At 52.4% G+C, this 26,956-nt stretch overlaps 1 protein-coding gene across 1 annotated transcript in view; it reads left to right on the plus strand.

The window, feature by feature from the left end:
• Positions 1–26,956, plus strand: part of LOC147091393 (alpha-2-macroglobulin-like) — a 1,124,424-nt gene that overhangs the window by 958,893 nt on the left and 138,575 nt on the right. The window contains exons 31-32 of the mRNA XM_085976756.1: positions 25,006–25,226; positions 26,326–26,541. Coding sequence (XP_085832882.1) covers positions 25,006–25,226; positions 26,326–26,541 — 437 coding nt within the window. The remainder of the gene's footprint in view (positions 1–25,005; positions 25,227–26,325; positions 26,542–26,956) is intronic.

The raw sequence follows: 26,956 nt of genomic DNA on the forward strand, positions 1-26,956 counted from the left end.
GACTGGATATTGGACTGTGGGGTGGAGTGAGACTGGTTGATGGACCGTGAGGTGAAGACTGGATATTGGACCGTGGGGTGGGTGAAGACGGGATATTGGACCATGAGGTGAAGACTGGATATTGGACCGTGGGGTGAAGACCGGATATTGGACCGTGGGGTGGAGTGAGACTGGTTGACGGACCATGAGGTGAAGACTGTATATTGGACCGTGGGGTGGGTGAAGACGGGATATTGGACCATGGGGTGAAGATTAGATATTGGACCTTGGGCTGAAGACTGGATATTGAACCGTGGGGTGGTTGAAGACTGGATATTGGACCGTGGGGTGGGTGAAGACTGGATATTGGACCGTGGGGTGAAGACTGGATATTGGACCGTGGGGTGAAGACTGGATATTGGACCGTGGGGTGATGACTGGATATTAGACCGTGGGGTGAAGACTGGATATTGGACCGTGGGGTGAAGACTGGATATTGGACCGTGGGGTTAAGACTGGATATTGGACCGTGTGGTGAAGACTTGATATAGAACAATGGGGTGAGTGAAGACTGGATTGTGGACCGTGCGGTGAAGACTGGATTTTGGAACGTGGGGTGGGGTGAAGACTTGATATTGGCAGTGGGGTGGGGTGAAAACTGGATATTGGACCGTGGGGTGAAGACAGGATATTGGACCATGTGGTGAAGTCTGCATATTGGACCGTGGGGTGAAGACTGGATATTGGACTGTGGGGTGAAGGCTAGATATTTGATCGTGGGGTGAAGACTGGATATTGGTTCGTGGGGTGGGTGAAGACTGGATATTGGACCATGGGGTGAAGACTGGATATTGGACTGTAGGGTGGGTGAAGACTGGATATTGGACTGTAAGGTGGGTGAAGACTGCATATTGGACCGTGGGGTGGGTGAAGACTGGATATTGGACCGTGGGGTGGGTGAACTCTGGATATTGTACCGTGGGGTGAGTGAAGACTGGATATTGGACCGTAGGGTGAAGACTGGATATTGGACTGTGGGGTGAAGACTGTATATTGGACCGTGGGGTGAAGACTGGATATTGGACCATGGGGTGGGTGAAGAATGGATATTTGACCATGGGGTGAATACAGGATATTGGACCTTGAGGTGGGTGAAGACTGGATATTGGAACGTGGGGTGGGTGAAGACTGGGTATTGGAACGTGGGGTGGGTGAAGACTGGATATTGGACCGTGGGGTGGGTGAAGACTGGATATTGGACCGTGGGGTGGGATGAAGAATGGATATTGGACCGTGGGGTGGATGAAGCCTGGATATTGGACCGTGGTGTGAAGGCTGGATATTGCACTGTGGGGTGAAGACTGGTTATTGGACCGTGGGGTGAAGACTGGATATTGGGCCGTGGGGTGAAGACTGGATATTGCACCATGGGGTGAAGACTGCATATTGGACCATGGGGTGAAGAATGGATATTGGACCGTTAGCTGAGTGAAGACGGAATATTGGACCGTGGGGTGAAGACTGGCTATTGGACCGTGGGGTGAAGACTGGATATTGGACCGTGGGGTGGAGTGAGACTGGTTGATGGACCATGAGGTGAAGACTGGATATTGGACCGTGGGGTGGGTGAAGACGGGATATTGGACCATGAGGTGAAGACTGGATATTGGACCGTGGGGTGAAGACTGGATATTGGACCGTGGGGTGGAGTGAGACTGGTTGATGGACCGTGAGGTGAAGACTGTATATTGGACCGTGGGGTGGGTGAAGACGAGATATTGGACCATGGGGTGAAGATTAGATATTGGACCTTGGGCTGAAGACTGGATATTGAACCGTGGGGTGGTTGAAGACTGGATATTGGACCGTGGGGTGGGTGAAGACTGGATATTGGACCGTGGGGTGAAGACTGGATATTGGACCGTGGGGTGAAGACTGGATATTAGACCGTGGGGTGAAGACTGGATATTTGACCGTGGGGTGAAGACTGGATATTGGAACGTGGGGTTAAGACTGGATATTGGACCGTGTGGTGAAGACTAGATATAGAACAATGGGGTGAGTGAAGACTGGATATTAGACCGTGGGAGAAGACTTGATATTAGACCATGGGTTGAAGACTGGATGTTGGAACATGGGGTGGGTGAAGACTGGATATTGGACCATGGGGTGAAGACTGGATATTGGACAGTGGGGTGGAGGGAGACTCGATATTGGACTGTGGGGTGGAGGGAGACTGGATATTGGACTGTGGGGTGAAGACTGGATATTGGACCGTGGGGGAAGACTGGATATTTGACCATGGGGTGAAGACTAGATATTGGACCGTGGGATGGGTGAAGACTGGATATTGGACCGTGGGGTGAAGACTGGGTATTGGGCCGTGGGGTGGAGGGAGACTGGATATTGGGCCATGGGGTGAAGACTGGATATTGGACCGTGGGGTGAAGACAGGATATTGGACCGTGGGGTGAAGACTGTATATTGGACTGTGGGGTGAAGACTGGATATTGGACCGTGGGATGAATGAAGACTGGGTATTGGACCGTGGGGTGAAGACTGGATATTGGACCATGAGGTGAAGACTGGATATTGGACCATGGGGTGAAGACTAGATATTGGACCATGGGGTGGGTGAAGACTGGATATTGGACAGTGGGGTGAAGACTGGATATTGGACCGTGGGGTGGACGGAGACTCGATATTGGACTGTGGGGTGAAGACTGGATATTGGACCGTGGGGGAAGAATGGATATTGGACCATGGAGTGAAGACTGGATATTGGACCGTGGAGTGGGTGAAGACTGGATATTGGACCGTGGGGTGAAGACTGGATATTGTACTGTGGGGGAATACTTGATATTGGACCGTGTGGGAAGACTGGATATTGGACCGTGGGGTGGAGGGAGACAGGATATTGGACTGTGGGGTGAAGACTGGATGTTGGACCGTGGGGGAAGACTGGATATTGGACCATGGAGTGAAGACGGCATATTGGACCATGGGGTGGGTGAAGACTTGATATTGGACCGTGGGGTGAAGGCTGGATATAGGACCGTGGGGTGGGTGAAGATGGGATATTGGACCATGGGGTGAAGACTGGATATTGGACCGTGGTGTGAAGACTGGATATTGGACCGTGGGGTGGAGTGCGACTGGTTGATGGACCGTGAGGTGAAGACTGTATACTGGACCATGGGGTGGGTGAAGACGGGATATTGGACCATGGGGTGAAGATTAGATATTGGACCTTGGGCTGAAGACTGGATTTTGGACGGTGGGGTGGTTGAAGACTGGATATTGGACCGTGGGGTGGGTGAAGACTGGATATTGGACCGTGGGGTGGAGGGAGACTGGATATTGGACCGTGGGGTGAAGACTGAATGTTGGACCGTGGGGGAAGACTGGATATTGGACCATGGAGTGAAGACTGCATATTGGACCGTGGGGTGGGTGAAGACTTGATATTGGACCGTGGGGTGAAGACTGGATATTGTTCTGTGGGGGAAGACTGAATATTGGACCGTGGGGTGAAGACTAGATATAGGACCATGGTGTGAGTGAAGACTGGATATTAGACCGTGGGTGAAGACTGGACATTGGACCATGGGGTGGGTGAAGACTGGATATTGGACCGTGGGGTGAAAACTGGATATTGGACCATGGGGTGGAGGGAGACTCGATATTGGACTGTGGGGTGGAGGGAGACTGGATATTGGACCGTGGGGTGAAGACTGGATATTGAACCGCGGGGTGAAGACTGGATATTGGACCGTGCGGTGAAGGGTGGATATTGGACCGTGGGGTGAAGACTAGATATTGGACCATGGGGTGAGTGAAGACTGGATATTAGACCGTGGATGAAGACTGGATATTGGACCGTGGGGTGGAGGGAGACTCGATATTGTCCTGTGGGGTGAAGACTGGATATTGGACCGTGGGTGATGATTGGATATTCGACCATGGAGTGAAGACTGGATATTGGACCGTGGGGTGGGTGAAGACTGGATATTGGACCGTGCGGCGAAGACTGGATATTGTGCTGTGGGGGAAGATTGGATATTGGACCATAATAATAATAATAATTCAGCTTTATTTTCATTGTAAAATGCACAAGTACATGAACAACGAAATGTGATCTTGCAAGCTCCCATGAGTCCAGTACAATTAACACCATGTGGGAAGACTGGATATTGGACCATGGTGTGAAGACTGGATATTGGACCATGGGGTGGGTGAAGACTGGATATTGGACCATGGGGTGAAGATGGGATATTGTACTGTGGGGGAAGACTGGATATTGGACCATGGGGTGGGTGAAGACTGGATATTGGACCGTTTGGTGAAGACTGGATATTGGAGCATGGGGTGGGGAGAAGACTGGATATTGGACCGTGGGGTGACGACTGGATATTGGACCGTTGGTTGAAGACTGGATATTGGACCGTGGGGTGAAGAATGGTTTATGGACCATGGGGTGGGTGAAGACTGGATATTGGACCGTGGGGTGAAGACTGGATATTGGACCGTGGGATGAAGACTGGATATTGGACCATGGGGTGGGTGAAGACTGGATATTGGACCATGGGGTGAAGACTGGATATTGGACCATGGGGTCGGGGAAGACTGGAAATTGGACCGTGGGGTGTGGGAAGAATGGATATTGGACCGTGGTGTGAAGACTGCATATTGGTCCGTGGGGTGAAGGCTGCTTATTGGACCGTGGGGTGAAGACTGGATATTGGACCGTGTGGTGAAGACTGGATATTGGACCGTGGGGTGGGTGAAGACTGGTTATTGGACCGTGGGGTGAAGACTGGAGATTGGAGCGTGGGGTGGATGAAGACTGGATATTGGACCGTGGGGTGAGGACTGGTTATTGGAATGTGGGGTGAAGACTGGATATTGGACCGTGCGGTGAAGACTGGATATTGGACCGTGGGGTGGGTGAAGACTGGATATTGGACCAATGGGTGGAGACTGGATATTGGACCGTGGGGTGAAGACTGGATATTGGACCGTGGGGTGAAGACTGGATATTGGACCGTGGGCTGGGTGAAGACTGGATATTGGACCGTGGGGTGGGTGAAGACTGGATATTGGACCGTGGGGTGAAGACTGGATATTGGACCGTGGGGTGAAGACTGGTTATTGGACTGTGGGGTGAAGACTGGATATTGGACCGTGGGGTGAAGACTGGATATTGGACGGTGGGGTGGTTGAAGACTGGATATTGGACCATGGGGTGAAGACTCGATATTGGACTGTGGGGTGAAGACTTGATATTGGACTGTAGGCTGGGTGAAGACTGGATATTGGACCGTGGGGTGGGTGAAGACTGGATATTGGACCGTGGGGTGATGGCTGGATATTGGATCGTGGGGTGGGTGAAGACTGGATATTGGACCATGGGGTGAAGACTGGATATTGGCCCGTGGGGTGAAGACTGGATATTGTACTGTAGGCTGGGTGAAGACTGGATATTGGGCCGTGGGGTGGGTGAAGACTGGATATTGGACCGTGGGTTGGGTGAACTCTGGATATTGTACCGTGGGGTGAGTGAAGACTGGATATTGGACTGTGGGGTGAAGACTGGATATTGGACCGTGGGGTGAAGACTGGATATTGGACTGTGGGGTGAAGACTGTGTATTGGACCGTGGGGGGAAGACTGGATATTGGACCGTGGGGTGGGTGAAGACTGGATATTGGACCGTGGGGTGGGTGAAGTCTGGATATTGGACCGTGGGGTGAAGACTGGAAATTGGTCCGTGGGTTGAAGACTGGATATTTGACCGTGTGTTGAAGACTGGATATTTTACCGCAGGGTAGGTGAAGACTGGATATTGGAGCGTGGGATGGTGTGAGGACAGGATATTGAACCATGTGGTGGGTTGAAGATTAGATATTGGACTGTGGGGTGAAGACTGGATATTGGACCGTGGGGTGAAGGCTGCATATTGGACTGTGGGGTGAAGACTGCATATTGGACCGTGGGGTGATGTCTCCATATTGGACCGTGGGGTGATGACTGGATATTGGGCCGTGGGGTGAAGACTGGATATTGGACCGTGGGGGTGAAGACTGGATATTGGACCGTGGGATTAAGACTGGATATTGGATCGTAGGTTGGGTGAAGACTGGACATTGGACTGTGGGGTGAAGACTGGATATTGGACCGTGGGGTTGGTGAAGACTGGATTTTGGACCATGGGGTGAAGTCTGGATATTCGACCATGGGGTTAAGACTGGATATTGGACTGTGGGGTGAAGACTGGATATTGGACCATGGGTTGAAGTCTGGATATTGGACCGTGTGTTGGGTGAAGACTGGATATTGGACCGTGGGGTGAAGACTGGATATTGTACCATGGGGTGAAGCCTGGATATTGGACGTGGGGTGGGTGAAGACTGGATATTGGACTGTGGGGTGGGTGAAGTGTGGATATTGAACCGTGGGGTGAAGACTGGATATTGGGCCATGGGGTGAAGACTGCACATTTGGCCGTGGGGTGGGTGAAGTCTGGATATTGTACCGTGGGGTGAAGACTGGAAATTGGACCATGGGGTGAAGGCTGGATATTGTACCATGGTGTGAAGACTGGATATTGGACTGTGGGGTGAAGGCTGGATATTGGACCGTGGGGTGGGTGATGGCTGGATATTGGACCATGGGGTGAAGACTGGATTTTGGACCGTGGGGTGAAGACAGGATATTGGACCGTGGGGTGAAGACTGCATATTGGACCATGTGGTGAAGTCTGCATATTGGACCGTGGGGTGAAGACAGGATATTGGACTGTGGGGTGAAGGCTAGGTATTTGATCGTGGGGTGAAGACTGGATATTGGATCGTGGGGTGGGTGAAGACTGGATATTGGACCGTGGGGTGAAGACAGGATATTGGACCGTGGGGTGAAGACTGCATATTGGACCATGTGGTGAAGTCTGCATATTGGACTGTGGGGTGAAGACTGTATATTGGACCGTGGAGAGAAGACTGTATTTTGGACCGTGGGGTGAAGACTGGATTTTGGAATGTGGGGTGGGGTGAAAACTGCATATTGGACCGTGGGGTGAAGACAGGATATTGGATCGTGGGGTGAAGACTGCATATTGGACCATGTGGTGAAGTCTGCATATTGGACTGTGGGGTGAAGACTGTATATTGGACCGTGGGGGGAAGACTGGATATTGGACCGTGGGGTGGGTGAAGACTGTATATTGGACTGTGGGGTGGGTGAAGTCTGGATATTGGACCGTGGGGTGAAGACTGGAAATTGGTCCGTGGGTTGAAGACTGGATATTTGACCGTGTGTTGAAGACAGGATATTTTACCGCAGGGTAGGTGAAGACTGGATATTGGAGTGTGGGATGGTGTGAAGACAGGATATTGAACTGTGGTGTGGGATGAAGATTAGATATTGGACTGTGGGTTGAAGGCTGGATATTGGACCGTGGGGTGAAGACTGCATATTGGACCGTGGGGTGAAGACTGCATATTGGACCGTGGGGTGATGACTGGATATTGGACCGTGGGGTGAAGACTGGATATTGGATCGTGGGTTGGGTGAAGACTGGATATTGGACCGTGGGGTGAAGACTGGATATTGGACCGTGGGGTGCCTGAAGCCTGGGCATGGGACCGTGGGGTGAACACTGGATATTGGACCGTGGGGTGAAGACTGGATATTTGACTGTGGGGTGGGTGAAGACTGGACATTGGACTGTGGGGTGAAGACTGGATATTGGACCGTGGGGTGGGTGAAGACTGGATTTTGGACCATGGGGTGAAGTCTGGATATTAGACCATGGGGTTAAGACTGGATATTGGACTGTGGGGTGAAGACTGGATATTGGACCTTGGGGTGACATCTGGATATTGTACCATGGGGTGAGTGAAGACTGGATATTGAACCGTGGGGTGAAGACTGGATATTGGACCATGGGTTGAAGACTGGATATTGGCACGTGTGTTGGGTGAAGACTGGATATTGGATCGTTGGGAGAAGACTGGATATTGTACTGTGGGGTGAAGCCTGGATATTGGACGTGGGGTGGGTGAAGACTGGATATTGGACTGTGGGGTGGGTGAAGTGTGGATATTGAACCGTGGGGTGAAGACTGGATATTGGGCCATGGGGTGAAGACTGCATATTTGGCCGTGGGGTGGGTGAAGTCTGGATATTGTATCGTGGGGTGAAGACTGGGAATTGGACCATGGGGTGAAGGCTGGATATTGTACCATGGTGTGAAGACTGGATATTGGACCGTGGGGTGAAGACTGGATATTGGACCGTGGGGTGGGCGATGGCTGGATATTGGACCGTGGGGTGAAGACTGGATTTTGGACCGTGGGGTGAAGACTGGATTTTGGAACGTGGGGTGGGGTGAAAACTGCATATTGGACCGTGGGGTGAAGACAGGATATTGGACCGTGGTGTGACGACTGCATATTGGACCATGTGGTGAAGTCTGCATATTGGACCGTGTGGTGAACACTGGATATTGGACCGTGGGGTGAAGACAGGATCTTGGACCGTGGGGTGACGACTGCATATTGGACCATGTGGTGAAGTCTGCATATTGGACCGTGGGGTGAAGACTGGATATTGGACTGTGGGGTGAAGGCTAGATATTTGATCGTGGGGTGAAGACTGGATATTGGATCGTGGGGTGGGTGAAGACTGGATATTGGACCATGGGGTGAAGACTGGATATTGGACTGTAGGGTGGGTGAAGACTGCACATTGGACCGTGGGGTGGGTGAAGACTGGATATTGGACCGTGGGGTGGGTGAACTCTGGATATTGTACCGTGGGGTGAGTGAAGACTGGAAATTGGACCGTGAGATGTAGACTGGATATTGGACCGTAGGGTGAAGACTGGATATTGGACTGTGGGGTGAAGACTGTATATTGGACCGTGGGGTGAAGACTGGATATTGGACCATGGGGTGGGTGAAGACTGGATTTTGGACTATGGGGTGAAGACTGGATATTGGACCTTGAGGTGGGTGAAGACTGGATATTGGAACGTGGGGTGGGTGAAGACTGGATATTGGAACGTGCTGTGGGTGAAGACTGGATATTGGACCGTGGGGTGGGTGAAGACTGGATATTGGACCGTGGAGTGGGATGAAGACTGGATATTGGACCGTGGGGTGGATGATGCCTGGATTTTGGACCATGGTGTGAAGGCTGGATATTGCACTGTGGGGTGAAGACTGGGTATTGGACCGTGGGGTGAAGACTGGATATTGGACTGTGGGGTGAAGACTGGCTATTGGACCATGGTGTGAAGACTGGATATTGGACCGTGGGGTGGAGTGAGACTGGTTGATGGACCGTGAGGTGAAGACTGGATATTGGACCGTGGCGTGGGTGAAGACGGGATTTTGGACCATGGGGTGAAGACTGGATGCTGGACCGTGGGGTGAAGACTGGATATTGGACCGTGGGGTGGAGTGAGACTGGTTGATGGACCGTGAGGTGAAGACTGTATATTGGACCGTGGGGTGGGTGAATACGGGATATTGGACCATGGGGTGAAGATTAGATATTGGACCTTGGGCTGAAGACTGGATATTGGACCGTGGGGTTGTTGAAGACTGGATATTGGACCGTGGGGTGGGTGAAGACTGGATTTTGGACCGTGGGGTGAAGACTGGCTATTGGACCGTGGGGTGAAGACTGGATATTGGACCGTGGGGTGAAGACGGGATAATAGACCGTGGGGTGAAGACTGGATATTGGATCGTGGGGTGAAGACTGGATATTGGACCGTGGGGTTAAGACTGGATATTGGACCGTGGGGTGAAGACTAGGTATAGGACAATGGGGTGAATGAAGACTGGATATTAGACTGTGGGTAAAGACTTGATATTGGACCGTGGGTTGAAGACTGGATGTTGGACTATGGGGTGGGTGAAGACTGGATATTGGACCGTGGGGTGAAGACTGGATATTGGACCGTGGGGTGGAGGGAGACTCGCTATTGGACTGTGGGGTGGAGGGAGACTGGATATTGGACCGTGGGGTGAAGACTGGATATTGGACCGTGGGAGAATACCGGATATTTTACCATGGGGTGAAGACTGGATGTTGGACCGTGGGGTGAAGACTGGATATTGGGCCGTGGGGCGGAGGGAGACTGGATATTAGACCATGGGGTGAAGACTGGATATTGGACCGTGGGGTGAAGACTGGATATTGGACCGTGGGGTGAAGACTGGATATTGGACCGTGGGGTGAAGACTGGATATTGGACCATGGGGTGAATGAAGACTGGGTATTGGACCGTGGGCTGAAGACTGGATATTGGACCATGGGGTGAAGACTGGATATTGGACCATGGGGTGAAGACTTGATATTGGACCGTGTGGTGAAGAGTGGATATTGGACCGTGGGGTGAAGACTAGATATTGGACCATGGGATCAGTGAAGACTGGATATTGGACCGTGCATGAATACTGGATATTGGACCGTGGGGTGAAGACTAGATATTGGACCACGGGGTGGGTGAAGACTGGATATTGAACAGTGGGGTGAGACTGCATATTGTACCGGGGGTGGACGGAGACTCGATATTGGACTCTGGGGTGAAGACTGGATATTGGACCGTGGGGGAAGAATGGATATTGGACCGTGGAGTGGGGGAATACTGGATATTGGACCGTGGGGTGAAGACTGGATATTGTACTGTGGGGGAATACTGGATATTGGACCGTGTGGGAAGACTGGATATTGGACCGTGGGGTGGAGGGAGACTGGATATTGGACCGTGGGGTGAAGACTGGATATTGGACCGTGGGGTGAAGACTGGATATTGGACCATGGAGTGAAGACTGCATATTGGACCGTGGGCTGGGTGAAGACTTGATATTGGACCGTGGGGTGAAGACTGGATATTGTTCTGTGGGGGAAGACTGGATATTGGACCATGTGGGAAGACTGGATATTGGACCGTGCGGTGAAGACTAGATATAGGACCATGGGGTGAGTGAAGACTGGATATTAGACCGTGGGTGAAGACTGGATATGGGACCGTCGGGTGAAGACTGGATATTGGACCATGGGGTGGGTGAAGACTGGATATTGGACCATGGGGTGAAAACTGGATATTGGACCATGCGGTGGAGGGAGACTCGATATTGGACTGTGGGATGGAGGGAGACTGGATATTGGACCGTGGGGTGAAGACTGGATATTGGACCGTGGGGTGAGGACTGGATATTGGACCGTGGGGGAAGACTGAATATTGGACCATGGGGTGAAGACTGGATATTGGACCGTGGGGTGAAGACTGGATATTGGACCATGGGGTGAAGACTAGCTATTGGACCATGGGGTGAGTGAAGACTGGATATTGGACCGTGGATGAAGACTGGATAGTTGACAGTGGGGTGAAGACTAAATATTGGACCATGGGGTGGAGGGAGACTCGATATTGGCCTGTGGGGTGAAGACTGGATATTGGACCGTGGGTGAAGATTGGATATTCGACCGTGGAGTGAAGACTGGATATTGGACCGTGGAGTGGGTGAATACTGGATATTGTACTGTGGGGGAAGACTGGACATTGGACCGTGGGGGAAGACTGGATATTGGACCATAGAGCGAAGACTGGATATTGGACCGTGGGGTGGGTTAAGACTGGATATTGGACCGTGCGGTGAAGACTGGATATTGAACTGTGGGGGAAGACTGGATATTGGACCGTGGGTGAAGATTGGATATTCGACCAGGGAGTGAAGACTGGATATTGGACCGTGGGGTTGGTGAAGACTGGATATTGGACCGTGGGGTGACGACTGGATATTGGACCGTGGGTTGAAGACTGGATATTGGACCGTGGGGTGAAGAATGGTTATTGGACCATGGGGTGGGTGAGGACTGGATATTGGACCGTGGGGTGAAGACTGGATATTGGACCGTGGGGTGAAGACTGGATATTGGACCGTGGGGTCGGGGAAGACTAGAAATTGGACCGTGGGGTGGGGGATGAATGGATATTGGACCGTGGTGTGAAGACTGGATATTGGACCGTGGGGTGAAGACTGCTTATTGGACCATGTGGTGAGGACTGGTGATTGGAATGTGGGGTGAAGACTGGATATTGGACTGTGCGGTGAAGACTGGATATTGGACCGTGGGGTGGGTGAAGACTGGATATTGGACCGTGGGGTGGGTGAAGACTGGATATTGGACTGTGGGGTGGGTGAAGTCTGGATATTGGACCGTGGGGTGGGTGAAGACTGGATATTGGACTGTGGGGTGGGTGAAAACGGGATATTGGACCGTGGGGTGGGATGAAGACTGGATATTGGACCGTGGGGTGGGTGAAGACTGGATATTGGACAGTGGGGTGAAGACTGGATATTGCACTGTGGAGTGAAGACTGGATATTGGACCGTGGGGTGAAGACTCGATTTTGGACCGTGGGGTGAAGACTGCAGATTGGACCGTGGGGTGAAGAATGGATATTGGGCCATGGGTTGAGTGAAGACTTGATATTGGACCGTGGGTTGAAGACTGGATATTGGACCGTGGGGTGAAGACTGGATATTGGACCGTAGGGTGGAGTGAGACTGGTTGTTGGACCGTGAGGTGAAGACTGGATATTGGACCGTGGGGTGGATGAGGACTGGATATTGGACCATAGGGTGAAGACTGGATATTGGACCGTGGGGTGAAGACTGGATATTGGACCGTGGGGTGAAGACTAGATATTGGACCTTGGGCTGAAGACTGGATATTGGACCGTGGGGTGGGTGAAGACTGGATATTGGACTGTGGGGTGAAGACTGGATATTGGACCGTGGGGTGAAGACTGGATATTGGACCGTGGGGTGAAGACTGGATATTGGACCATGGAGCGAAGACTAGATATAGGACCACGGGGTGAGTGAAGACTGGATATTAGACCATGGGGTGAAGACTGGATATTGGACCGTGGGGTGGAGGGAGACTCGATATTGGACAGTGGGGTGGAGGGTGACTGGATATTGGACCGTGGGGTGAAGACTGGATATTGGACCATGGGGGAAGACTGGATATTGGACCATGGGGTGAAGACTGAATATTGGACCATGCGGTGGGTGAAGACTGCATATTGGGCCGTGTGGTGAAGAATGGATCTTGGACCATGGGGTGAAGACTGGATATTGGACTGTGGGGTGAAGACTGGATATTGGACCGTGGGGTGGAGGGAGACTGGATATTGGTCCGTGGGGTGAAGACTGAATATTGGACCGTGCGGTGGGTGAAGACTGCATATTTGACCATGGGGTGAAGACTGGATGTTGGACCGTGGTGTGAAGACTGGATATTGGACCATGGGGTGAAGACTGGATATTGGACCGTGGGGTGAAGACTGGATATTGGACTGTGGGGTGAAGATTAGATATTGGACCTTGGGGTGAAGAGTGTATATTGGACTGTGGTGTGGATGAAGACTGAATATTGGACCGTGGGGTGAAGACTAGATATTGGACCATGGGGTGGGTGAAGACTGGATATTGGACAGTGGGGTGAAGACTGGATATTGGACCGTGGAGTGAAGACTAGATATAGGACCATGGGGTGAGTGAAGACAGGATATTGGACCGTGGGGTGAAGATTAGATATTGGACCTTGCGGTGAAGACTGTATATTGGACCGTGGTGTGGATGAAGACTGAATATTGGACCGTGGGGTGAAGACTAGATATTGGACCATGGGGTGTTGGACAGCGGGGTGAAGGCTGGATATTGGACAGTGGGGTGAAGACTCGATTTTGGACCATGGGGGAATACTGGATATTGTACCATGGAGTGAAGACTGGATATTGGACCGTGGAGTGGGTGAAGACTGCATATTGGACTGTAGGGTGAAGACTGGATATTGTACTGTGGGGGAATACTAGATATTGGACCGTGTGGGAAGACTGGATATTGGACTGTGGGCTAAAGACTGGATATTGGACCGTGGGGGAAGACTGGATATTGGACCATGGAGTGAAGACTGCATATTGGACTGTGGGATGGGTGAAGACTTGATATTGGACCGTGGGGTGAAGACTGGATATTGTTCTGTGGGGGAAGACTGGATATTGCACCATGTGGGAAGACTGGATCTTGGACCGTGGGATAAAGATTGGTTATTGGACCGTGGGGTGAAGACTAGATATAGGACCATGGGGTGAGTGAAGACTGGATATTAGACCGTGGGTGAAGACTGGATATTGGACCGTGGGGTGAAGACTGGATATTGGACCGTGGGGGAGACTGGATATTGGACCGTGGGGTGGAGGGAGACTGGATATTGGACCATGGGGTGAAGACGGGATATTGGACCGTGGGGTGAAGACTGGATACTGGACCGTGGGGTGAAGACTAGATATTGGACCATGGGATTAGTGAAGACTGGATATTGGACCGTGGATGAAGACTGGATATTGGACCTGGGGCGAAGACTAGATATTGGACCATGGGATCAGTGAAGACTGAATATTGGACCGTGGGGTGAAGACTGGATATTGGACCGTGGGATCGAGGGATACTCGATATTGGACCGTGGGTGAAGACTGGATATTGGACCATGGAGAGAAGACTGGATATTGGACCATGGAGTGGGTGAAGACTGGATATTGGACCGTGGGGTGAGGACTGGATATTGGACTGTGGGGCAAGACTGGAGATTGGACCGTGTGGAAAGACTGGATATTGGACCGTGCGGTGGAGGGAGACTGGATATTGGACCGTGGGGCGAAGACTGGATATTGTACTGTGGGGGAAGACTGGATATTTGACCATGTGGGATGACTGGATATTGGACCATTGGGTGGGTGAATGCTGGATATTGGACCGTGTGGTGAAGACTGGATATTGGACCGTTTGGTGAAGACTGGATATTGGACCGTGGGATGTGTGAAGACTGGACATTGGTCCGTGGGGTGAAGACTGGATATTGGACCGTGGCGTTGAGGGAGACTGGATATTGGACCGTGTGGTGAAGACTGGGTATTGGACTGTGGGGTGAAGACTGGATATTGTACTCTGGGGGAAGACTGGACATTTACCATGGGGTGGGTGAAGACTGACTATTGGACCATGTGTTGAAGACTGGATATTGGACCATGGGGTGGGGTGAAGACGGGATAATGGACCGTGGGGTGACGACTGGATATTGGACCGTGGGGTGAAGACTGGATATTGGACCGTGGGGTGGGTGAAGACTGGATATTGGACCGTGGGGTGAAGAATGGAAATTGGACCATGGGGTGAAGACTAGATATTGGACCGTGTGGTGAAGACTGGATATTGGACTGTGGGGTGGGTGAAGACTGGATATTGGACCACGAGGTGAAGACTGGATATTGGACCGTGGGGTCGGGGAAGACTGGATATTGGACCGTGGGGTGGTTGAAGAATGGCTATTGGACCGTGGGGTGAAGACTGGATATTGGACCGTGGAGTGAAGACTGGATATTGGACCATGGAGTGGGTGAAGACTGGTTATTGGACCGCGGGGTGAAGACTGGTTATTGGACTGTGAGGTGGGGTGAAGACTGGATATTGGACCGTGGGGTGGAGACTGGATATTGGACCATGGGGTGGGTGAAGATTGGATATTGGACCACTGGTTGAAGACTGGATATTGGACCGTGGGTACGGGGAAGGCTGGATATTGGACCGTGGGGTGGGGGAAGACTGGATATTGGACAGTGGGGTGAAGACTGGAGATTGGACCATGGGGTGAAGACTGGTTATTGGACCGTGGGGTGAAGACTGCATATTGGACCGTGTGGTGAGGACTGGATATTGGACCATGGGGTGGGTGAAGACTGGTTATTGGACCGTGGGGTGAAGACTGGATATTGGACCATGGAGTCGGTGAACACTGGATATTGGACCATGGGGTGAAGACTGGATATTGTACTGTGGGGTAAGACTAGATATTGGACCGTGTGGGAGGAATGTATATTGGACCGCGGGGTGGAGGGAGACTGGATGTTGGACCGTGGAGTGAAGACTGGATATTGGACCGTGGGGGAAGACTGGCTATTGGACCATGGAGTGAAGACTGGATATTGGACCGTGGGGTGGGTGAAAACTGGATATTGGACCGTGGGGTGAAAACTGGATATTGTACTGTGGGGGAAGACTCGATATTGGACCATGTGGGAAGACTGGATGTTGGACCGTGGGGTAAAGACTGGATATTGGACAATGGGGTGAGTGAAGACTGGATATTAGACCGTGGGTGAAGACTGGATATTGGACCGTGGTCAGAAGACTGGATATTGGACCATGGGGTGGGTGAAGACTGGATATTGGACCGTGGGGTAAAGACTGGATGTTGGACCATGGGGTGAAGACTAGATATAGGACCTTGGGTTGAGTGAAGACTGGATATTAGACCGTGGGTGAAGACTGGATATTGGACCGTGGGGAGAAGACTGGATATTGGACCATGGGGTGAGTGAAGACTGGCTATTGGACCGTGGGGTGAAGACTGGATATTGGACCATGGGGTGGAGGGAGACTCGATATTGGACTATGGGGTGGAGGGAGACTGGATATTGGACCATGGGGTGAAGATTGGATATTGGACGGTGGGGTGGGTAAAGACTGAATATTGGACCATGGGGTGAAGATTGGATATCGGACCATAGGGTGGAGGGAGACTGGATATTGGTCCATGGGGTGAAGACTGGATATTGGACCATGGGCTGAAGACTGGATATTGGACTGTGGGGTGGGTGAAGACTGGATATTGGACCGTGGGGTGAAGACTGGATATTGGACCATGGGGTGGAGGGAGACTGGATATTGGTCCGTGGGGTGAAGACTGAATATTGGACCGTGCGGTGGGTGAAGATTGGGCATTGGACCATGGGGTGATGACTGGATATTGGGCCGTGGGGTGAAGACTGGATATTGGACCGTGGGGTGAAGACTGGATATTGGACCGTGGAGTTGAAGACTGGATATTGGACCGTGGGGTGAAGACTGGATGTTGGACCATGGTGTGAAGACTGGATATTGGACCGTGGGGTGAAGACTGGATATTGGACCGTGGGGTGAAGACTGGATAATGGAACGTGGGGTGAAGATGAGATATTGGACCATGGGGTGAGTGAAGACTGGATATTGGACCGTGGGTGAAGTCTGGATATTGGACCGTGTGGTGAAGACTAGATATTGGACCATGGGGTGGGTGAAGGCTGGACGTTGGACCATGGGGTGATGACTGGATATTGGACCGTGGGGTGAAGACTGAATATTGGACCGTGGGTTGGAGGGAGACTCGATATTGGACTGTGGAGTGAAGACTGGATATTGCACCGTGGGGGAAGACTGGATATTGGACTATGGAGTGAAGACTGGATATTGGACCGTGGGGGAAGACTGGATATTGGACCGTGGGGTGGGTGGACTGGATATTGGACCGTGGGGGAAGACTGGATATTGGACCATGGATTGAAGACTGGATATTGGACCGTGGGGTGGGTGGACTGGATATTGGACTGTGGGGTGAAGACTGGATATTGGACCATGGGGTGAAGACTGGATATTGGACCGTGGGGTGAAGACTAGATATTGGACCTTGGGCTGAAGTCTGGATATTGGACCATGGGGTGGGTGAAGGCTGGATATTGGACTGTGGAGTGGGTGAAGACTGGATATTGGACTGTGGGGTGAATACTGGATATTGGACCATGTGGTGAAGACTGGATAATGGACCGTGGGGTGAAGACTGGATGTTGGACTGTGGGGTGAAGACTAGATATAGGACCATGGGGTGAGTGAAGACTGGATATTAGACCGTGGGTGAAGACTGGATATTGGACCGTGTGGCAAAGACTGGATATTGGACCATGGGGTGGGGTGAAGACTGGATATGGACCGTGGGGTGACGACTGGATATTGGACCATGGGTTGAAGACTGGATATTGGACCGTGGGGTGAAGACTGGAGATTGGACCGTGGGGTGAAGACTGGATATTGGACCATGGGGTGGGTGAAGACTGGATATTGGACCATGGTGTGAAGACTGGATATTGAACCGTGGGGTCGGGTAAAACTGGATATTGGACCGTGGGGTGGGGGAAGAATGGATATTGGACCGTGTGGTGAAGACTGGATATTGGACCATGGGGTGGAGACTGGTTATTGGACCGCGGGGTGAAGACTGGGTATTGGACCATGGGGTGAAGACTGGATATTGGACCATGGGGTGGGGAAGAATGGATTTTGGACCGTGTGGTGAAGACTGGATATTTGACCCTGGTGTGGGGTGAAGACTGCATATTGGACCGTGGGGTGAGGACTGGTTATTGGAATGTGGGGTGAAGACTGGATATTGGACCGTGGGGTGAAGACTGGAAATTGGACCGTGGGTTGGGTGAAGACTGGTAATTGGACCGTGGGGTGAATACTGGATATGGGACCATGGGTTGTAGACTGGATATTGAACCATGGGGTGGGTGAAGACTGGATATTGGACCGTGGGGTGGGTGAAGACTGGATATTGGACCGTGGGGTGTGTGAAGACTGGATATTGGACCGTGGGTTTGGTGAAGACTGGATATTGGACCGTGGGGTGGGTGAAGACTGGATATTGGACCGTGGGGTGTGTGAAGACTGGATATTGGACCGTGGGTTTGGTGAAGACTGGATATTGGACCGTGGGGTCGGATGAAGACTGGATATTGGACCTTGGGGTGGGTGAAGACAGGATATTGGACAATGGGGTGAAGACTGGATATTGCACTGTGGAGTGAAGACTGGATATTGGTCAATGGGGTGAAGGCTGGATATTGGACCGTGGGGTGAAGACTCGATATTGGACCGTGGGGTGAAGACTGGATATTGGACCGTGGGGTGAAGAATGGATATTGGCCCATGGGGTGGGTGAAGACTGGATATTGGACCGTGGAGTGAAGACTGGATATTGGACCATGGGGTGAAGACTGGATATTGGACCGTGGGGTGTAGACTGGATATTGGACTGTGGGGTGGGTGAAGACTGGATATTGGACTATGGGGTGAATACTGGTTATTGGGCCATGGGGTGAAGACTGGCTATTGGACCGTGGGGTGAAGACTGCATATTGGACCGTGGGGTGAAGAATGGATATTGGGCCATGGGTTGAGAGAACACTGGATATTGGACCATGGGGTGAAGACTGGATATTGGACCGTGGGGTGAAGACTGGGTATTGGGCCGTGGGGGTGGAGTGAGACTGGTTGTTGGACCGTGAGGTGAACACTGGATATTGGACCGTGGGGTGGGTGAGGACTGGATATTGGACCATGAGGTGAAGACTTGATATTGGACCGTGGGGTGAAGGCTTGATATTGGACCGTGGGGTGAGGACTAGATATAGACCTTGGGCTGAAGACTGGATATTGGACCGTGGGGTGGGTGAAGACTGGATATTGGACTGTGGGGTGAAGACTGGATATTGGACCGTGTGGTGAAGACTGGATATTGGACCGTGGGGTGAAGACTGGATATTGGACCGTGGGGTAATGACTGGATATTGGACCGTGGGGTGAAGACTAGATATAGGACCATAGGGTGAGTGAAGACTGGATATTAGACCGTGGTTGAAGACTGGATATTGGACCGTGGGGTGAAGGCTGGATATTGGACAATGGCGTGGGTGAAGACTGGATATTGGACCGTGTGGTGAAGACTGGATATTGGACCGTGGGGTGAAGACTGGACATTGGACCATGGGGTAATGACTGGATATTGGACCGTGTGGTGAAGACTAGATATAGGACCATAGGGTGAGTGAAGACTGGATATTAGACCGTGGTTGAAGACTGGATATTGGACCGTGGGGTGAAGACTGGATATTGGACAATGGGGTGGGTGAAGACTGGATATTGGACCGTGGGGTGAAGACTGGATATTGGACCGTGGGTTGGAGGGAGACTCGATATTGGACTGTGGGGTGGAGGGAGACTGGATATTGGACCGTGGGGTGAAGACTGGATATTGGACCGTGGGGGAAGACTGGATATTGGACCATGGGGTGAAGACTGGATATTGGACTGTGGGGTGGGTGATGACTGGATATTGGACCGTGGGGTGAAGACTGGATATTGGACCATGGGGTGGAGGGAGACTGGATATTGGTCCGTGGGGTGAAGACTGAATATTGGACCGTGCGGTGGGTGAAGATTGGACATTGGACCATGGGGTGATGACTGGATATTGGGCCGTGGGGTGAAGACTGGATATTGGACCGTGGGGTGAATACTGGATATTGGACCGTGGGGTGTAGACTGGATATTGGACCGTGGGGTGAAGACTGGATATTGGACCGTGGGGTGAAGATGAGATATTGGACCATGGGGTGAGTGAAGACTGGATATTGGACCGTGGATGAAGTCTGGATATTGGACGGTGTGGTGAAGACTAGATATTGGACCATGGGGTGGGTGAAGGCTGGACATTGGACCGTGGGGTGAAGACTGAATATTGCACCGTGGGGTGGAGGGAGACTCGATATTGGACTGTGGGGTGAAGACTGGATATTGGACCGTGGGGGAAGACTGGATATTGGACTATGGAGTGAAGACTTGATATTGGACTGTGGAGTGGGTGAAGACTGGATATTGGACCGTCGGGTGAAGACTGGACATTGTACTGTGGGGGAAGACAGGATATTGGACCATGTGGGAAGACTGGATATTGGACCGTGGGGTGGAGGGAGACTGGATATTGGACCGTGGTGTGAAGACTGGATATTGGACCGTGTGGGAAGACTGGATATTGGAACGTGGGGTGGGTGGACTGTATATTGGACAGTGGGGGAAGACTGGATATTGGACCATGGAGTGAAGACTGGATATTGGACCGTGGGTTGGGTGGACTGGATATTGGACCATGGGGTGAAGACTGGATATTGGACCATGGTGTGTAGACTGGATATTGGACCGTGGGGTGAAGACTAGATATTGGACCTTGGGCTGAAGACTGGATATTGGACCGTGGGGTGGGTATAGGCTGGATATTGGACCGTGGGGTGGGTGAAGACTGGATATTGGACTGTGGGGTGAAGACTGGATGATGGACCGTGGGTTGAAGACTAGATATAGGACCATGGGGTGAGTGAAGACTGGATATTGGACCGTGGGTTGAAGACTGGATATTGGACAATGGGGTGGGTGAAGACTGGTTATTGGACCGTGGGGTGAAGACTCGATATTGGACCGTGGGTTGGAGGGAGACTCGATATTGGACTGTGGGGTGGAGGGAGACTGGATATTGGACCGTGGGGTGAAGACTGGTTATTGGACCATGGGGGAAGACTGGATATTGGAGCATGGGGTGAAGACGGGATATTGGACTGTGGGGTGGGTGAAGACTGGATATTGGACCGTGGGGTGCAGGGAGACTGGATATTGGTCAGTGGGGTGAAGACTGAATATTGGACCGTGCGGTGGGTGAAGACTGGATATTGGACCATTTGGTGAAGCCTGGATATTGGACCGTGGGGTGAAGACTGGATATTGGACTTTGGGGTGAAGACTGGATATTGGACCATGGGGTGAAGACTGGATATTGGATCGTGGGGTGAAGACTGAATACTGGACCATGGGGTGAAGACTGGATATTGGACCATGGGGTGAAGACTGGATATTGGGCCGTGGGGTGAAGACTGGATATTGGACCATGGGGTAAAGACTGGATATTGGACAGTGGGGTGAAGACTAGATATTGTACTGTGGGGGAAGACTGGATATTAGACCGTGGGGTGAAGACTGGATATTGGACCATGGGTTGTGTGAAGACTGGATGTTGGACCGTGTGGTGAAGACTGGATATTGGACCGTGCGGTGAAGACTGCATATTGGACTGTGGGGTGGGTGAAGACTGGATATTGGTCCTTGGGGTGAAGACTGGATATTGGACCGTGCGGTGGAGGGAGACTCGATATTGGACTGTGGGGTGAAGACTGGATATTGGACCGTGGGGGAAGACTGGATATTGGACTATGGAGTGAAGACTTGATATTGGACTGTGGAGTGGGTGAAGACTGGATATTGGTCCGTGGGGTGAAGACTGGACATTGTACTGTGGGGGAAGACAGGATATTGGACCATGTGGGAAGACTGGATATTGGACCGTGGGGTGGAGGGAGACTGGATATTGGACCGTGGGGTGAAAACTGGATATTGGACCGTGTGGGAAGACTGGATATTGGACCATGGAGTGAAGACTGGATATTGGACCGTGGGGTGGGTGGACTGGATATTGGACCGTGGGGTGGGTGGACTGTATATTGGACCGTGGGGGAAGACTGGATATTGGACCATGGAGTGAAGACTGGATATTGGACCGTGGGGTGGGTGGACTGGATATTGGACCATGGGGTGAAGACTGGATATTGGACCATGGTGTGTAGACTGGATATTGGACCGTGGGGTGAAGACTAGATATTGGACCTTGGGCTGAAGACTGGATATTGGACCGTGGGGTGGGTATAGGCTGGATGTTGGACCGTGGGGTGGGTGAAGACTGGATATTGGACTGTGGGGTGAAGACTGGATATTGGACCATGTGGTGAAGACTGGATATTGGACCGTGGGGTGAAGACTGGATGATGGACCGTGGGTTGAAGACTAGATATAGGACCATGGGGTGAGTGAAGACTGGATATTAGACCGTGGGTGAAGACTGGATATTGGACCGTGGGTTGAAGACTGGATATTGGACAATGGGGTGGGTGAAGACTGGTTATTGGACCGTGGGGTGAAGACTCGATATTGGACCGTGGGTTGGAGGGAGACTCGATATTGGACTGTGGGGTGGAGGGAGACTGGATATTGGACCGTGGGGTGAAGACTGGTTATTGGACCGTGGGGGAAGACTGGATATTGGAGCATGGGATGAAGACTGGATATTGGACTGTGGGGTGGGTGAAGTCTGGATATTGGACGATGGGGTGAAGACTGGATATTGGACCGTGGGGTGCAGGGAGACTGGATATTGGTCAGTGGGGTGAAGACTGAATATTGGACCGTGCGGTGGGTGAAGACTGTATATTGGACCATTTGGTGAAGCCTGGATATTGGACCGTGGGGTGAAGACTGGATATTGGACTTTGGGGTGAAGACTGGATATTGGACCATGGGGTGAAGACTGGATATTGGATCGTGGGGTGAAGACTGAATACTGGACCATGGGGTGAAGACTGGATATTGGACCATGGGGTGAAGACTGGATATTGGGCCGTGGGGTGAAGACTGGATATTGGACCATGGGGTAAAGACTGGATATTGGACAGTGGGGTGAAGACTAGATATTGTACTGTGGGGGAAGACTGGATATTAGACCGTGGGGTGAAGACTGGATATTGGACCATGGGTTGTGTGAAGACTGGATGTTGGACCGTGTGGTGAAGACTGGATATTGGACCGTGCGGTGAAGACTGGATATTGGACTGTGGGGTGGGTGAAGACTGGATATTGGTCCTTGGGGTGAAGACTGGATATTGGACCGTGCGGTGGAGGGAGACTGGATATTGGACCGTGTGGTGAAGACTGCATATTGGGCCGTGGGATGAAGACTGGATATTGGGCCGTGGGGTGAAGACTGGATATTGGACCATGGGGTAAAGACTGGATATTGGACCGTGGGGTGAAGACTGGATATTGGACCATGGGGTGAAGACTAGATATTGGACCATGGGGTGAGTGAAGACTGGATATTGGACCGTGGATGAAGACTGGATATTGTACCGTGGGGTGAAGACTAGATATTGGACTGTGTGGTGGAGGGAGACTCGATATTAGACTGTGGGGTGAAGACTGGATATTGGACTGTGGGGGAAGACTGGATATTGGACTATGGAGTGAAGACTGGATATTGGACCGTGGAGTGGGTGAAGACTGGATATTGGACCGTGGGGTGAAGACTGGATATTGCACTGTGGGGGAAGACTGGATATTGGACAGTGTGGGAAGACTGGATATTGGACCGTGCGGTGGAGCGAGACTGGATATTGGACTGTGGGGTGAAGACTGGATATTGGACCATGGGGGAAGACTGGATATTGGACCATGGGGTGAAGACTGGATATTGGACCATGGGGTGGGTGAAGACTGGATATTGGACCGTGTGGTGAAGACTGGATATTGGACCGTTGGGTGAACACTGGATATTGGACCGTGGGGTGTGTGAAGACTGGATATTGGTCCATGGGGTGAAGACTGGATATTGGACCATGGGTTGGAGGGAGACTGGATATTGGACCATGTGGTGAAGACTGGATATTGGGCTGTGGGGTGAAGACTGGATATTGGACAGTGGGGTGAAGACTAGATATTATACTGTGGGGGAAGATTGGATATTAGACCGTGGGGTGAAGACTGGATATTGGACCGTGGGGTGGAGGGAGACTGGATATTGGACCGTGTGGTGAAGACTGGATATTGGGCCATGGGGTGAAGGCTGGATATTGGGCTGTGGGGTGAAGACTGGATATTGGACCTCGGGTTATAGACTGGATATTGGACCTCGGGTTATAGACTGGATATTGGACAGTGGGATGAAGACTAGATATTGTACTGTGGGGGAAGACTGGATATTGGACCGTAGGGTGAAGACTGGATATTGGACCGTGGGGTGGAGTGTGACTGGATATTGGACCGTGTGGTGAAGACTGGATAATGGGCCGTCGGGTGAAGGCTGGATATTGGGCTGTGGGGTGAAGACTGGATATTGGACCTTGGGTTAAAGAGTGGATATTGGACAGTGGGATGAAGACTAGATATTGTACTGTGGGGGAAGACTGGATATTGGACCGTGGGTGAAGACTGGATATTGGACCATGGGTTGGGTGAAGTCTGGATATTGGACCGTGGGGTGAAGACTGGATATTGGACCGTGGGGTGGGTGAAGACTGGATATTGGACCATGGGGTGAAGACTGGATACTGGTCCATGGGGACCGGGAAGACTGGCTATTCTGCTTTGGGGCGAAGCGTATCTAATGGTGTTCACCCCAATCTCTCTGTTGCAGACGGGTTGACCCACTGGGAGCGGGCAGAGAAGCCTGAGAAAGAGGAACATCTATGCTTCTGGTACAGGGCACCCTCGGCAGAGGTAGAGATGACAGCCTATGTCCTGTTGGCCATCCTCTCCAAGCCCCGGTTCATGCCTTCCGACCTGAACGAGGCCACTCCCATCGTTAGCTGGCTGGTCAAGCAGAGGAATTCCTATGGAGGATTCGCATCGACCCAGGTAACCCTGGCGGCGTGGGGGGGATGAGATAGAGAGGTCAAGGGGTCTGACCTTTCACCCCTCTGTGTGTGTGTGTGTTTGTGGGGCTCAGTACCACACACCGGGTGTGAAATCAGGCTAACTCAGCACAGGCCGGGGATGGAGCCTGGGCCTTTCCTGCTCTGTGTGTGTGCGTGGGGCTCAGTACCACACTGGGTGTGAGATCAGGCTAACTCAGCACAGGCCAGGGATGGAGCCTGGGCCTTTCCTGCTCTGTGTGTGTGAGGGGCTCAGTACCACACCGGATGTGAGATCAGGCTAACTCAGCACAGGCCGGGGATGGAGCCTGGGCCTTTCCTGCTCTGTGTGGGGCTCAGTACCACTCTGGGTGTGAGATCAGGCTAACTCAGCACAGGCCGGGGATGAAGCCTGGGCCTTTCCTGCTCTGTGTGTGGGGCTCAGTACCACACTGGGTGTGAGATCAAGCTAACTCAGCACAGGCCGGGGATGGAGCCTGGGCCTTTCCTGCTCTGTGTGTGTGTGGGGTTCAGTACCACACCAGGTGTGAGATCAGGCTAACTCAGCACAGGCCGGGAATGGAGCCTGGGCCTTTCCTGCTCTGTGTGTGTGTGGGGCTCAGTACCACACTGGGTGTGAGATCAGGCTAACTCAGCACAGGCCGGGGATGGAGCCTGGGCCTTTCCTGCTCTGTGTGTGTGTGGGGCTCAGTACCACACCGGGTGTGAGATCAGGCTAACTCAGCACAGGCTGGGGATGGAGCCTGGGCCTCTCCTGCTCTGTGTGTGTGTGTGTGGGGCTCAGTACCACACCGGGTGTGATATCAGGCTAACTCAGCACAGGCCGGGGATGGAGCCTGGGCCTTTCCTGCTCTGTGTGTGTGTGTGGGGCTCAGTACCACACCGGGTGTGAGATCAGGCTAACTCAGCACAGGCCGGGGATGGAGCCTGGGCTTTCCTGCTCTGTGTGTGTGTGGGGCTCAGTACCACACTGGGTGTGAGATCAGGCTAACTCAGCACAGGCCGGGGATGGAGCCTGGGCTTTTCCTGCTCTGTGTGTATGTGGGCTGCAGGATTCACTAACCCTCTCATTGCTCCTTCAGGACACGGTGGTTGCCCTCCATGCCCTGTCCCTGTACACAGAGTTGACGCATGTCGCTGACCCCCACAGCTTGGTGTCCCTGACCACGGAGGCCGGGTTACACCGAGAGTTTCACATCGATGCCTCTAATCGGCTTCTGCTGCAGAGACAGCCCTTGGAGGAGATTCCCGGAGACTACAGCGCCCAGATCAGCGGCACCAGCTGCCTCCTCCTCCAGGTCAGTCACACCTCCCTCCCTCCCTCACTCTCTCCCTCATCCTCTCCCTCATTCCCACACTCCCTCCCTTCAACTCTACTTCTCTCCCTCCCTCCCTCGCACACTCCCTCCCTCCAACACTCCTTCACTCTCTCCCTCACTCACACACTCCCTCCCTCCAACACTCCTTCTCTCCCTTCCTCCCTCCCTCGCACTCTCCCTTCTGCCCCCCACACACTCTCCCTCCCTTGCTCCCTCCCTCCTTCCAACCAATCCCACCCTCCATCCCTAGTTCCCACCCTCCCCCCCTCCATCCCATTCCAGCTCCCTCCCACTTTTCCTGCCTCCCTCCCTAAATCCCCTCCCTCACTCACTCTCTTCCTCTCTCTTCCCCTTACACACCTTCCCTCCCTCCCTCCATCCCCTCCCTTGCTCG

This window comes from Somniosus microcephalus, unplaced genomic scaffold (genome assembly GCF_052327205.1).
Source record: "Somniosus microcephalus isolate GS21.2 unplaced genomic scaffold, FLI_Smic_1.0 unresolved_chr3, whole genome shotgun sequence".
NCBI lineage: Eukaryota > Metazoa > Chordata > Chondrichthyes > Squaliformes > Somniosidae > Somniosus > Somniosus microcephalus.